At 42.7% G+C, this 15,606-nt stretch overlaps 1 protein-coding gene across 1 annotated transcript in view; it reads left to right on the forward strand.

Moving 5' to 3' along the window:
• CMYA5 (cardiomyopathy associated 5) overlaps window positions 1-15,606 on the forward strand; it is a 117,793-nt gene that overhangs the window by 45,187 nt on the left and 57,000 nt on the right. Inside the window, exons 3-6 of the mRNA XM_075542663.1 lie at window positions 4,321-4,416; window positions 6,412-6,645; window positions 8,842-8,864; window positions 13,732-13,850. Of these exons, the coding sequence (XP_075398778.1) occupies window positions 4,321-4,416; window positions 6,412-6,645; window positions 8,842-8,864; window positions 13,732-13,850 (472 nt within the window). The remainder of the gene's footprint in view (window positions 1-4,320; window positions 4,417-6,411; window positions 6,646-8,841; window positions 8,865-13,731; window positions 13,851-15,606) is intronic.

The raw sequence follows: 15,606 nt of genomic DNA on the forward strand, positions 1-15,606 counted from the left end.
GCAAACCACGACAAGAGGTTGCAGTGGTTGAGGATTTCCTTTTACCCGGAATGCTCATGGAAACAGAAGCAAGAACTCCAACACATTGTATTGGGTAAATCTGCTGCACGAGACCTCTTTGCAGCGTTAAAGAGCAAGGCTGTCACTTTGAGGATGAAGATGCTTCTGATCCAAGTCCTGAATTTTCATTCATTTCCTATGCATGCCAAAGTTGGACATTGAAGGAGTAATACCACAGAAGACTTGACGCATTTGAATTATGGTGTCAGCAAAGAATATTGAAAGTAACACAGACTAACAGAAGAACAAAAAAAATATGTCTTGGAGGAAATACAGCCAGACTGCTTCTTAGAAGAGTGTATTAGTCTGGATTGGCTAGAGAAACCAATTCATAGACACTCATATGTGTGTAAGAGAGAACTTTATATCAAAGAGAAATTATACATTAAGAAAACATCCCAGCTCAGTCCAGATCATGTCCATAAGTCTGATATTAGCCCAGATGTCTGATACCACTCTATAAATTCCTCTTCAGACTCATGCAACATATCTAATGGTGCCAAGTGCAGGAAGATCACAGGTTAGTGGGTGGAATCTTTTGTGGATCCAGTGGCAGTGGAAACATCTCAATACTGTCAGGGATCTCCACGTGGCTCCTCCAGCTCCAGGACTCTAGTGGAGCTCCATGTGTCTTATCAGCAGGAATGTCTCACAGGGAGGGAGTGGGTGTCTGCCTCCAGGGAGCTATTTATCTCCTTAGTGCCTCCAAATGAGCTAATCAAAGTACGACCTGACTGACAGGCTAAATTCCACCCCTTCACTCTTAATTGTCTCAAATTGACAACAGATTATGTAACTACCACAAAGAGGATGACAAAACTTTGCCTCACATAGCAGGAGAGACCGGTTTCTGGAAGAGGACATCATGTTTAGTAAAGTAGAAGGTCAACAAGAAGAGAAGAAGGCCTTTGAGGAAGATGGATTAAAATAGTGGCTGCAACAACGAACTCAATCATAACAATTGTAAGGATGGTGCAGGACCAAGTGATGCTTCATTCTGTTGTATATAGGGTCACTGTGAGTCAGAGCCAAACGGACAGCACCTAACACCGGAGTTATCCAATCTGTATGCTGAGCCAATAGTACAAGAAGCTGGACTATACAAAGAAGCATATGACATCAGGATTGCAGAATGACCCACTGTTATGGATTTAATTGTATTCCCCACTCCAAAATATGTGCCAACTTGGCTAGGATATAATTACAGGAAGATATCCTCATCCTCCATTTTGTAAGATGAAGTAGTATCCAATGCATTGAAAATGCTAACCTCTATGGTGTTAGTGAAGGAACCCTGGTGGCACTGTCAGGTAAACATTGGACTACTAACCTCAAGGTCTGAGGTTCAAAACTACCAGCTGCTCCATGGGGGAAAGATGAGATTATGTGTTCCCATAAAGACTTATGACCTCTGAAACCTTGTTATGTGTCAGAATGGACTCAATGGCTGTGGGTTTCACATGGGGGATGATGTTAGAGGGGCAGGATCAGTGGCAGTTATGTTCACGAGACAGGATGAAGTATACAGGATTAGGAGGTATCTTGAATCATTATCTTTTGAGATATAAAAGAGGTCAAACAGTTGAGCACACATTAGAGATTGCCACAAAGTAAAAAAAAAAGCCGGAGCAACATACAACCATTAGATCCAGAGTTCCTACGCTGGGAACCTCCTAGACTCAGAGGAAGATTGATGCTAAGACACTGGAGATCTCCAAGAGATGCCAAGCCCACTGATAAAGAAACATGCACAGACTTTCCCCCGAGCCTTCCCCAGAGCTGGTGCCCACACTTCTAGTCTCCCACACTCTTTGTTAAAACCATCCACTTGTGATATTTCTGTTATCACCGCAGTAGAGAATTAAGGCATTCATGAACAACACCCTGTGATATGCAGATAACTCAACCTTACTTTTTGAAAGTAAAGATGACCTGAAGCACTTACAGTCTTCTGTGTGGATTATAATGGATGACAGTGGACCAAGTGGACCATTCGCAACATCATGGTAAATGAAGAAAAGATCAAAATTGTTAAGGGCTTCATTCCTCAGATCCATAACCAACACCTTTGGAAACAGTAGTCAATAAATCAGATAACACACTGTATTGGACAAATCACCTGCAAAAGACCTTTTTTTAAAGAGTTAGAAAACAAAGATGTCACCTCAAGAATGCATGGCTAGTACCCCAACAGTTACCAAACAGGGTCACCCGGACTTCTTGGGAATATCTGTCGTATGCTTCCAGCAGTCAAGTAGACAGGTCTGACAGGCCCATCTAACTGGTTTCTGCACACTCCCCTCTCTCTCCTCCGTTTTCCACAGGGCCACTGGGATGATCTTCAGGTGAAGATCCTAATAAGAATTGAGCATTACTGTGCCAGGGCTGCGTTCAGTTCTTTATGCGCGAGACAGCTGTTCATCTGCATAGCAACCTCATAATTGTTTAATTGTTATTGACGGAGGGTTTTTTTTTTTTTTTTTGCTTGAGTTCAGAGAGTTTAAGTCCTGAGATTGGTCCCCAGGGTTCTCTAACACCTGAGCCCGTGTCTTGACTATATCCCCCCACTTTGTTCATCTTTGGTGTGAAGTGCCACCGAGTTGATTCTGATGCTTCGGCTCCATGTATCAGAGTAAACCGCATGTAGGGGTTTCTTGTCTGTAATCAGAACGGGACCAGATCCCAGGTCTTTCTCACCTGGAATTGCTGAGTGGGTTTGAACCTCCACTTGGCAGTCTAGCGCTTAACCCTCTGTGCCACCAGAGATCCTTTGACTCGGCTTTTCACCTTGCTAATGGTAACAGTTTAAAATAAGATCGTTCAATTAAGTCACTGGGAAATAGGTGTCAGAATCACATCAACTCAATAGAAATAACGATTCCATTAAAGCCTTGATATTAAATTTTTCAACTTGCCTAATACTGTACCTATTTCTCTAAGGTGATATTGTGTTAAAACTTAATCTGGTGCCTCTATGGGATCGATCCTATCCTGAAGTGACACTTGGTTTCATGAACAACTTCTGGGCTCTGCTAGTAGGAAGGAGCTGACACCCCCCCCCCTTTTTTTGAGCATTTAAAAATATGCTCTGTTTATCTTTATGCAGCTTAGAAATTCATAAACAATTCTATGTGTAAATATTTGTCATGATGCCTCTTTCTTGAAAACCATTCTTAAGTTTTCTCTGTTCTCTGAATAGTAGGAGAAGGACCGGAGCCCAACAGGGCTTCCTTCGTGCCATGAAGTCAACTTTGAGTCAGGAGGCAACTTTTAAAAAATAAAAACCAGATTTCAAGAGTGGTAACTTGAAAATTCTCCAGAATCTTTTGTGATTGATTATTTAGGAATTGATCACTGCAATCACAAATTATTTAGGTCCTGGTGGCATGACAGTTACATATGGGTCTGCTAACCTCAAGGTCAGCAGTTCGAAACGACAAGCCAGTCCTCAGGAGAAAGACAGGGCCTTCTACTCCAGTAAAGTTACAGCCTTAGAAATTCACAGGGATGGTTCTTCCCTGTCCTATAAGGTCTCTAGGAGCTGGAATCGACTCAATGACAGTGAGTGCTTTTTGTTTTGGGGCCCTCCCACTAGAGAACCCTAACTGCAAAGTCTGTGCGTGGTTCAGACCCACCAGCTGCTTGGAGGGAGAAGGAGCAGCGCTATTCTGGCATCGGGCCCCTCCAGCCACTCCCCATCCTCCCGCAGGTGGAAGCTTCTCTTTTGTTAGCTACCTTTTCCCTTTTACTCCGGCAAAGCTTCCTTAGTGTATAAGGACTCTCTGTGCTGTGTGAAAGGTGCCCTGGTGGTGCAGAGGTTAAGCACTTGGCAGCGAAGTGAAAGCCCAGTGGTTCGAAGGCATCAGCAGCCCCACAGGAGAAAGACGTGGAGATCTATCTGTGAAGATGAAAAGCTTGGTCACATCAGTTCATCTCCACCCTGAAGGGCAGAGTCGAATTGCCTGATAAAGGGGTCGTTCACGTCAAGGAACAAACTTCTTAGAAGGTGGCGACTCAAAGCACCTTGTAAAGGTGCTCGGGGTTCCCCTTCATAATCCTTTTAATTGTTGATCCTATGAACGTATTTACAGTGCATTTATGTGGAGTCAGAGAAAACGCCAAGCTTGAGTTGTTAGTGCGGATGGTATAGTAGCCCTCTTCTCCAATCCTACATTTGTAAGGGATTGGGGCTTACTGCCCCAATTTTTGCTTCCCAATATATATGCGGTTCTCATTTTTTTTCACCTGCCTTCCCATTAGGTCCAATTGGCAGAATTTCTAGAAAATTTACAAGAAAAGTCCTTGAGGATTGAAGCCTTTGTTAGTGAGATAGAGTCCTTTTTTAATACCATTGAGGTAAGTTATCCTATCTCTTTTATTTTAACCTGCTCTGTTCTTGGAATCGCTGGGAATGATTCAGCCTGCACAGGCTCTGGGGTGGGGTGTGTGCCTTTGCGTGTGTGTGTGCCGTTGCTGGGTGGGCTCCGTTACGGATCACAGTCTGAAAAGAATAGCGCGGATCGTTGCACAGCGTAACGAATGCAATCCACATCACTGGATTATAGGTGTGTGAATGGGTGACTTCGCTAATGTTGGTTATATAGATTTATACCACCCCACCATTAGAAGACAAAAAATAAAAAGTCAGTGTAATTGGTGAGATCTTTCTGCATAAGTATTTAAGAGTTGCCCTTAAAACTCACCCACACCCCCCCCCACAGTTATTAAGCACTAACATGATGGTATGAATTCTTTATATTGTTGGCCCAATATAATCTTCACAATAGCTCTTTAAGACTAGTTTATTGTTAGCATTCTCATTTTATAGATTAGAGACTGAGGCTCAGAGGTAAGTGTATTGCCTAGGGTCATAGGAAGTTGCTAGGAAGTCTGCCAGTTCTGCCTTCTTAAGGAGCCCCTGTGGTGCAGTGGGCCAGGCACTGAGTTGCTGTTAACAAGATATGAGGTTTACATCCACCAGTCACTCCCAGGGAGAGAGACTAGGCTGCCTACTCCCCTAAAGATTTAAAGTCTCAGAAACCCAGCGGGGTAGTTCTCCCCTGCCCTATAGGGTCGCTAGGAATCAGAATTGACTCACTGGCAGTGAGTTTCGATTTTGAGTTCGAGTTCTCACTTGAGCCACTATCTAGCCTCTCACTGGGTTAGCTTGCAGACATGCTCAAGTCACTGGGCGGTGTCCATGTCCAGGGCCAACCGGCACAGCAATCTCTTAGCAGTGTATGCTTTCCTGGCTACTGGGCCCTGCCCCTTCATAGTGAGGACAGGGTAGCAGTGCCATTCGCCATCAGAGACGGCCTAGGCAGAGGGCCCAAGACCACTGCAGAAGGCGGTGCACAGTTGCCTAATGGCTTGGGGGACTTCACATCCTGGTTTGCCTCTGAGAGGTCTGGATTGCTCCTGTTGTTGATCAATTGATCCTTGTTAATGATTTTTAGAGATTCCCTCCCCAAGTATCTCTTTCTGATTTCCCCCCCAAATATCTCTTTGAACAATTGGCTATATGATCGCTTTCTCACAAGCTCGTCTCCTCCAGAGTAGTCTGGCATGTAAGTATGTCTAGATAGCATCTCAGGGTTTCCTCCTGTGCTGGAGCTTTCTCCTCACTGGAGAACAGCTGTGAGTGAAGCATCCTCACAGCTAAATATGCTGCTGCTCCCTCGGTCACACAGGGACTTTCGTGGAACGCCAAAGACGCTCTAAATGCTCTCCACCTCTCTGAAGGTCATGAATTCCCACTCGGTATGATGCTGTTTTCAAGTAAGACGTTCACGTAATTATTTTTTTTAAGTTTTTCCATAGCTAAACTGGTTTGCTAATATTCTTTTTTTTGGCTAATATTCTTTTTTTAAAAACATTTTATTAGGGGCTCATACAACTCTTATCACAGTCAATACATATACATACCTCAATTGTATAAAGCACATCTGTACATTCTTTGCCCTAATCATTTTCTTTTTTTTTCTCCTCTTTTCTTTTTTTTACATTTTATTAGGGACTCATACAACTCTTATCACGATCCATACATATACATACATCAATTGTATAAAGCACATCCATACATTCCCTGCCCCAATCATTCTCAAAGCATTTGCTCTCCAATTGCTAATATTCTTACAGTGAATTAATTATATTCTATTGGAAAGTTAACTAGGGCAAAGTGATATTGGTCAGGTTGGAAATTTAAACAATGCTAAGATGACAATTCTCTTATCAGTAGGCCAGAGTTCAGTTGGTTAAAAGCCTTGCCCGCCTGCCCGCCTTCTTCCTTTCTTCTTTCTTTCTGCATTTGTTTTATTTAGAAAACTTTTCCCTGCCCCCACCCCTCCTCAGGAAAACTGTAGCAAAAATGAGAAAAGACTAGAAGAACAGAATGAGGAAATGATGAAGAAGGTTTTGGCCCAGTATGATGAGAAGGCCCAGAGCTTTGAGGAAGTGAAGAAGAAGAAGATGGAGTTCCTGCACGACCAGATGGTCCACTTTCTGCAGAGCATGGACACTGCCAAGGACACCCTGGAAACCATCGTGAGGGAAGCAGAGGAGCTGGATGAGACCGTTTTCCTGAGTGTAAGCACACTTAACACGGAGCCAGATGTTGTGAAACCTACTCTGGCCCAAGGCTTTGAAATGTCATCTTTCAACATTCCCTGCCATTATTGATGTCTCTGTGTGGAATTTATAGAATTCTGACAGTTAAAGTTACTGGGACATACCTCCTGCCAGAAAACCCCTATGACTCCTGATGTCCAGGTTCAGCTGAAGGACCCAGGGAAGGGAAGGCAGGCAGCTCTAGAATTGTATTCATTCCCATGTCTTTCCTGCAGTGCCAGCTTCTATGGGCCCTGGGCCTATGGGCTCCCCTCCCATTAACTGAAGGTACTGCTCATAGAGGTTCTGGGAGGCTTGCCAAGTGACTGAGAGGACATTTATAGTGATATCACAATGTGATTTCTCTCTCTCTCTCTCTCTCTCTTTCTCTCACGGTGCTTTTACAAGAGTGAAGGAGCCCAGGTAGTGGGTTGTGCAGTGGGTTAAACACTGGGCCGTTAACTGCATAGTTGGAGATTCGAACCCACCAGGCAGTTCATGGGAGAAAGATGAGACTGCTTCTGTAAATATTTATAGTCTTGGAAACCTTGAGGAATAGTTCTACTCTGCCCTGTAGGGTCACTATGAGTCAGAATGGACTCCATAGCAGTGGGCGTCAGAGGAAGCCAGTCTCCAACAGCTGAAGGGTCAGTAGGTGCAATTGAACTGTTATCATATGTAAAAGTTATAATGAAGTCATAGAGGATAGGGAAGATAGAAGAGAGAATCAAATAAAGGAGCCAGACACATTTTATGATAGCATGCTCACCTCAGCCCCACTTGGCTGTCCACGTGGAGGTAGGAGAAGAGAGAGGGAATCTTTACTGTCTTGAGCTATTTCTAGGGAGCCATAAGACATCTTTTTCCAGTACTTACATACGTCACAAGGTGAGTGGAATCTACAGTAAGATCCCTGAGCTCACAGGTGCGGAAACCTCATACCTGCACTGGGGGAAGGGATGGCAGCATAGCCATCCCATAGGGGAGAATTTGTGGGAACATTATTTAAAGCAGGGTAATGTACTTGGACTTTATCTCTAACTTAGCCAAAGTGGTGACTTTCCTACCATGGAACACTAGTTTTCCAAATTCCCTCTGTTATAAATTAGGGAATATAGTTCTTGCCTTATTTCCCTAGTGTTAGTTTCCCGCAAATGGATTTGGGCTTTGGTTACAAGGTAGCTTTTTGGGAAAAGAATTTCTGAAATAAAACAAGGAATTACTGTGGACAGAGGTAGGCTCTATTGGTTGCTCCTCAAATTGTCCCTGGATTTGATTCCTTTATTGCCCTAGATTATTGAGTAAAAAAGCAGGTTCTCTGTGAAGCCCAGATTAACAAGGAGTCATGGAGATATTTCTCCTGAAGGTAGTTCCAACCTGACTCCAAGCCAAGCTAATGGTCAAAGTGGAGAAAGGCACTATTTTATGGTGAGTGGGCATCTCCTTTCCAAAGAGCTCATCTCCTCAAGCTCCAGTGAAGTTTGGAGACACAACAAGGGACATAGAGATCATGTCTTTGGGGGCATCTTCAGCCAGGGCAAATATGCACAAGGTGGATATAGCCATACTGAATGGAGAACTGAAATAATTTCATTGCTTTTTGTTTAATTCAGGCAAAGATTTAGTATTTGAAATTGGACTCAACTTACCAAATAAAATATAACATTAATAAAGTGCTTCATCAGAACTTTATCTTTGCTATTTCAGAATACTTCCTTCTCCAATATTTATTCTGCTTATAAAAATAACAATAGCCATTTGTGGAAATTTGGGAAGTACAGAGACAAGGTTTTGGGAGTATAGGCTGCATTGAACACTTTTAAGTTTACTGTTTTGCCTCAGAGAATTCTATTCTAGAGGCCAAGCCATTTTCTCCATGGATCGTGAGAAGCAGGGATTAAGCAACACATTGCAGACCTTGCTGATCCCAGAAAGCAGAGTGGAGTTAGATATGGATTCTCCCACTACCATCCTACCTGCACCCCCAGCACTGCGCTCCTTGCTGCAGAGGCTCAAGCACCCTGAGAGGAATAGCTGCAGGGGAAGCGGAAGGGGAGCAACTACAGAATGTTCATAATCTTTATGCTGTTGACTGCTTTTTCCTTTTGGGTGTTAATTGGTTTCTGTCTTTCTCTCTCCCTCCCTCTTTTCTCCCCTTTTACTTTTTCTCATAAGTCCTTTGAAGAAATCAATGACAGGTATATAAAATGTGGTGCAATGTAGTGGCTACAGAGAACAGCATGACTGGTTGCTTTATTTTAATACTTTTATGCTTTATAGAAAGTGAGCTGCCAATGATAAAATAAATGTAGTAAGCAACTAGTTTTCACTTGTAGATATTGTGCTTTCAAAAGCTAGACGGCAGTTTGGAAGAGAATTGCATGTGCTTTTGTTACATAACAATTATCATAATGTGGATTTTTAACTGCTTCCTTGAGATGTGTTCTATATTTACAGCCTCACGTAGAGCATTTTTCTTGTCATTGAAAACAACAATTTGCAGACGCTTAAGACTTAGTGGTTAAATATGAATATTTCACAGAATCATTCATCTCTTCCTTGTGTAATTTTATGTCTTATGTGGTCTGAACGGAATGCTTTCTGATAGTCACTTCAAAGGATACTTGCACATTCATCTTCTCTTTCTGCTCAACTAACCTCAATGACTCTTCCTCTTTTGATTTTAACTTTGTTGTTTTAACATTCAGTGCAAAAGAAATGTCTTATTCTTTCACAAAACAAACCACTAGAGGAATTGGGAAATGTTGTCTATCAAAACAGACACTATCAGACCCTTGTTTATTTTTGGAGTGTGTGATATTAAAATTCTTAGACCGTTCTGACATCTTTTCTCTTTTGCCACATAGCAAGGCCTGAAGTGTTTCTAACTGGTTGCACTGAATACTTTCTCATTTCTTTGTTTATAGAAAATTTTTAGGATCATAAATATTTTCTTTCAGTTGACTTCAGTGCTAGGATATAAAATGAAATAACATAAAGTTTAAAACAATTTTTTTGTTTTGACTTTTGAAAATTAAAAAAAATGAAATTGAATTAAGAATCTCTCTCCTGCCTTTTAAAATTGAGACTGCACAGATTAATCTTATTTATTAAAAGTTTCATTTGACAGAATCTGTCCAATACTCTTAGGAAAATAAAATATATTAATTATAAATGATGTTAGTATTGGTACTGATTAGGAAAGGTTTTTTAATGGGATTTATTATTAATAGAATTACTTGGGTGCTTTCAAAACTACAAATGCCTAAATCTGATCCCTTGAGTTTCTGAAGTCATCATGTAGCCTGTGCTGTTTTTAAGCTCCTAGTAGTTAATATGTTTGGTTGTTGCTCAAAAGTTTCGCAGTTGCCACGCACAAAGCACTCTGTGGTAGAAAGATGTGGCAATCTGCTTGGATAGCCTTGGAAACCTTAGGGCCGCTTGACTCTGTCCTATAAGCACACTATGTGTTAGAGTCAGCTTGGTGGCAATGGGTTTGGGTTTTTGGAGAGGATTCTAATATGCAGCCAGGTTGAACATCTCTGGTTTATAGCAATTTTCCTTTGGCTTGCGGGGGGAGGGTCCCCACCTGGCTGTGCATCTGCATCACCTGTGCGGTTTGTTAGACCAAAGATCCCAGGGTCCCACCCGAGAACCACTCCATCAGAGTTTCTAGGGCAGGACTGAGTACCTGCCCATCACTGAACAATTCTGATAGTTATGCCGGAGTCTGAGGCCCAGCAAGCAGGTCTGGAAATTGATACCCAGGCTGCACGTATAGTTCTTTTTAAAATTATACATTTCTTCTAAAGATAATTGTACATTTGTGCCCAAACAGTAAGTGGATTTATAGTGCAATTCCTTATACTCTGGACTTTCCAATGTTGATGCATATCTGCTTACTTATATTTTATCAAGTCATGGAAGATATCGATTGACAGGGAAAGGGAAACTTGATGAATAAGAATTTGAGAATACTTTTCACCTTAAAAATATTGCTCTAGACTATGTCTGCTTTTCGACGCATTGGCCTACTGACTTGCTAGTACGAGTCGCCATCCTTTAAGCTCTAGCACAGCGTCTTCAGCTTGCATGTTTACTCGCTCACCTAGGCATCATTTCAATTAATTTACATTTCTTGTCCAGTTGACCATGACGTCATCTTTGCTAAGCTCCATGGTGTCGCCCCAGGGGGCATATGAAATTTTCTTTAAAGAAAACTGCAACAACAAGTTCTGAGGTTTGGGATGAACTGAGCGACTACAGAGAGCTGGGTTAAACATGCGCGAACACACATACACACACATGTCTGATGAAACTTGATTGCTTCACAATAAAGACACCTTTCATGTCCTCAAGACAACGTCTGCCTCAAAGTCTCAAGGTTACTGGGGCTCCTTCCTACCAGCAGGGCTCATTTTCTCGCTTGTTCTGCCTAGCTGCTGCCTTCCCCTCTCGTCATATTGCATCTTTGAAGGCAGTGCTTGTACATGAAATTATTTTTCTCCACACCGAAAACGCTTAAATTAAGGAATGCTGTCAAGCATATTTAGGCTCAGCATTTGCATATCTTAAAAAACATATTTGCTTTAGAAAATGCTGCTCCATTAAGAAGATGCATGTTTTTTTCTCTCCCTCCTCTATTTTGTGCTATTGTATCATAATAATGAAATGATAAAGGAGTCGCAATCATTGCAGGAGCTACTCATAAAAGGATGTCCACTTGCCCATTCAGATGAGGACATTACAATGGAATAGGTCGGTGGGCAGATAAACGCAGACCTTTTATTTGTGATACCTGCAGCCCGAGCTTTTGTGCTACAGGTTCCTCTATTTAATTAGTAATGCCATGTAAAGGGCCTAGTCAATGGTTTGCCCACCGTCCAACACATTCTGAATCTAGTCTTCCTACCTACTCAAGCAATCTTCCTGCAAACTGAAGCAATCAGCTTTTATCAGATGTCTCTCTCTCTCTCTCTAATCCAGCTCCATTTAGGCTCATGTTGTCTTCACTCAACTAATCTCTTTGGTTTCATTGCTCTGATCTTTCTTAAGTCTCTTGCCAGGGTACTTCCAACTTCCCCTGTGTAAACTCTTCCATCACTTTCCTATCTTATAAAATCAAACTCTCAATGGACATGAAAGACTCTTCACAGCCAAACTATGTGTTTGTGTGTTACCTTTCCTATTTTATTTTCACCCCCCTTTCACAGCTTCCATGGTTCCACCAGTTATTCCTCTTTGAAGCTCCACTGGAACCACCTCCCTAAAATCCAATGGGTGAATATATATCTATATCTATATATAGATATATATGAATGAATTTATACATATTTTGGTAAATACATATGTAACAAAACTTGCTATTTCACTATTAATAATATGTACAGTTCAATGACATGAGTTCATGTCCATGCTGTTCTGTCCCCGCCCTTATCTGTTTCTGCTTGTTGCCATCAATGATATAATTTTTTTGGTTCTAACAGCAGTAAGTAGCATGGACCCTCTTTAAATATTTCTATTATATGTTATTTTTTCTTTATACTAATGACCTGAGATGCTACTAGGAGTCCTGACGGTGCGGTGGTTAAAGTGCTCAGCCGTTATCTGGAAAAGTCATTGATTAGAAATAGCCAGCTTCTCTGGGGGAGAAAGAGGTAGCAGTCTGCTTCTGTAAAGACCATAGTCTTGGAAACCCGCTGGCAGTTCTACTCTGTCTTACGTGGTTGCTATGAGTCAGAGTCAACTTGATAGCAGTTGAGACTTTGCTTTGAGATCCTGATATTGGCCCTTACTAATTAAAAATGTATTGATTACATGCTGCTACAACCATATAATGCATTATAATAACAAAACCTGAACTCACTGCCATCAAATTGATTCTGACTCATAGAAACTCTATAGGACAGAGTTGAACTGCCCCTTTGGAGTTCAAGAGAAAATCTGTACAAGAGTAGACAGCCTCAACTGTCTCCCTTGGAGCAACTAGTGGGTTTGAACTGCTGACCTTGTGGCTAGCAGCTCCATGCATCACCCAACACAGTGGTGAACAAATCAGAATCCCTTTCTGAATGTAGGTTACATTCATGAAGCAGTCTGTTCAAAAAATAAGCCTGGTTTGCTAAGTTTGAGGAAGTAAACTGAAATGGAATAAGGGGAAGAGATGGCTGACAGCGCTGTGTTCGTAGCAGACCCATGGATGGGATGGCCTTTCTGAGGAGCTGCTGTGTGAACAGATGCAAATTATACAAAGGAAAGAGCCATCCCACTATCTGGGAGAAGCTGCCAGCAGTAAGTGGGAAGACTTTCAGGTGGATCTGTGCCGGGATGACCAGACTCTGCAGTAATGAAGCCAGTGTTCAGCTCTCTCCTCGTTGACTCATCTGCTGGGAGATGCCCATCCTCTCTGAGGGATGTGCACTGAGGGCAGTGTGAGGCCCCTCATGCTGAGGACAAAGGCTTATGGGGTTTCTCCTTCTCTCTCCTATTCAGGGCTCTCCTGAGGTTTTTTTCTTTCCATCTGGATTTATAATACTATTGGCATCCCCCTTGAATAAAGCCTATTAACATTGACTTACAAACAGTGGTCTGTTTGATCTTTTAAGAACAGGTAGACTTCACTTTCTTTCCCTGCTGCAGGCCCTAGAACATTGCACCAGACATAGAGTAGGCAAATAATATTTTTTGAATGACCGAATGGCTGGAAGCATAATTGTGAAGTCTTTGAATAGCAGGGCAGCCTACAGACGCATTGAGCCCTTATGGCCTTCTGGAAAGAAGGATTAACTTTATTGATGGAAAAGGGAAGCCTGCATGATTGGGCAGGAGTTTCCCCACTTGGGGACCTAGAAGCGAAATGTCCAGCCTTACTAGTTGCACCCAGGAACCCCAAGACTAGCCTTTAGGCAGGCATTCCCAGACTTTGCAACCTTTGGAATCAATTCAAGGCCCCGCTCATAAAAAAAACACCACCAGCAGCAGCTTCATTTTGAGCAATTGTTTCTAGCTTTCCTTTTGTAGGCTAACAGCTTCTCCACTTACCTAAAAATATCTTCTCCCTGGTAGGTTGCTTTCTGCAATGGAGAGCACGGCTTCTTTGGAGAACATTCCTGCTGCATTTTCCCGTTTTGAACATTACGAGGACAGCGCGGCAAGGAGTGACCAGATGCTCAAACAAGTGGCTGGTAAGAATTTTCATCTAAGACCTTGATGAAATGCCCGTAGCTCTTGCTCGGTGGTCTCAGAAGGTTTATTTATTTAATGTAAGGCAATGAGTGAGACAAAGTGTAGGTCTAGGCTGTCAATTATTAACCCAGGATTCTCAGAGGAAGCTGGGGAGGAGCCCTGCATCAAGCTTCCCAGCTTTCCCTTTGAAGTTCGCTGTCTGCTCTGAGGGGTGGTGGGGGTGGGAAGCAGCGGTGATGGAAACAAAACGGTCTCTTCTGTTAGGGAGATCTTTCCTTTTTTTTTTTTTTTTTTTTTTTTTCTTTTACATTTTATTAGGGACTCCAACAACTCTTACCACAATCCATACATATACATACATCAATTGTACAAAGCACACCCATACACTCCCTGTCCCAATCACTCTCAAGGCATTTGCTCTTCACCTAAGCCCCTTGCATCAGGTCCTCCTTTTTTTCCCCCCCTCCCTCCCTTTTCCCCCCTCCCACATATGCCCTTGGTAATTTATACCTCGTTATTTTGTCATATCTTGCCCTATTCGGGGTCTCCCTTCCCCCCTTCTCTGCTGTCCCTCTCCCAGGGAAGAGGTCACATGTGGCTCCTTGTAATCAGTTTCCCCTTTCCAACCCACTCACCCTCCACTCTCCCAGCATCGTCCCTCACTCCCTTGGTCCTGGAGGTATCATCCACCCTGGATTCCCTGTATCTCCAACCCTCCTATGTACCAGTGTACAGCCTCTGTCCTATCCAGCCCTGCAAGGTAGAATTCGGATCATGGTAGTTGGGGGGAGGAAGCATCCAGGATCTGGGGGAAAGCTGTGTTCTTCATCGATACTACCTCACACCCTAATTAACCCATCTCCTCTCCTAAGCCCCTCTATGAGGGGATCTCCATTGGCTGACACTTGGGCCTTGGGTCTCCACTCTGCACTTCCCCCTTCATTTAATATAATATATATATACACATACATATATACATATACACATAAATACACATACATACACACACTTATATATTTTTTTTTTGCATGATGCCTTATATCTGGTCCCTTGGGCACCTCGTGATCGCACTGGCCGGTGTGCTTCTTCCATGTGGGCTTATTTGTTTCTGAGCGAGATGGCCGCTTGTTCACCTTCAAGCCTTTAAGACCCCAGACACTATCTCTTTTGATAGCCGGGCACCATCAGCTTTCTTCACCACATTTGCTTATGCACCCATTTGTCTTCAGCGATCCTATCATGGAGGTGTGCAGTCAATGATATGATTTTTTGTTCTTTGATGCCTGGTAACTGATCCCTTTGGGACCACTCGATCACACAGGCTGGTGTGTTCTTCCATGTGGACTTTGTTGCTTCTGAGCTAGATGGCCGCTTGTTTATCTTCAAGCCTTTAAGACCCCAGTCACTATCTCTTTTGATAGCCGGGCACCATCAGCTTTCTTCACCACATTTACTTGTTCACCCATGTAGGCTCCAGCTGTTGTGTCGGGAGAGTGAGCATCATAGAGTTCCAATTTAATAAAAGAAGGTATTCATGCATAGAGGGAGTGTTTGAGTAGAGGCCCAAGGTCCTTCCGCCACCTTAATACTTGATCTATAAATATAGACACAAAGATCTATTTCCCAAACCTCCTATATATATTTGCATGTACATGTCTTTGTCTAGACCTCCATGAATGCCCTTTGACTCCTAGCTCTTTCCTCCATCTCCCTTGACCTTCCTCCTGCCCTACTACCATGCTTCATTGCCACCTG

Source organism: Tenrec ecaudatus, chromosome 2 (assembly GCF_050624435.1).
Source record: "Tenrec ecaudatus isolate mTenEca1 chromosome 2, mTenEca1.hap1, whole genome shotgun sequence".
NCBI lineage: Eukaryota > Metazoa > Chordata > Mammalia > Afrosoricida > Tenrecidae > Tenrec > Tenrec ecaudatus.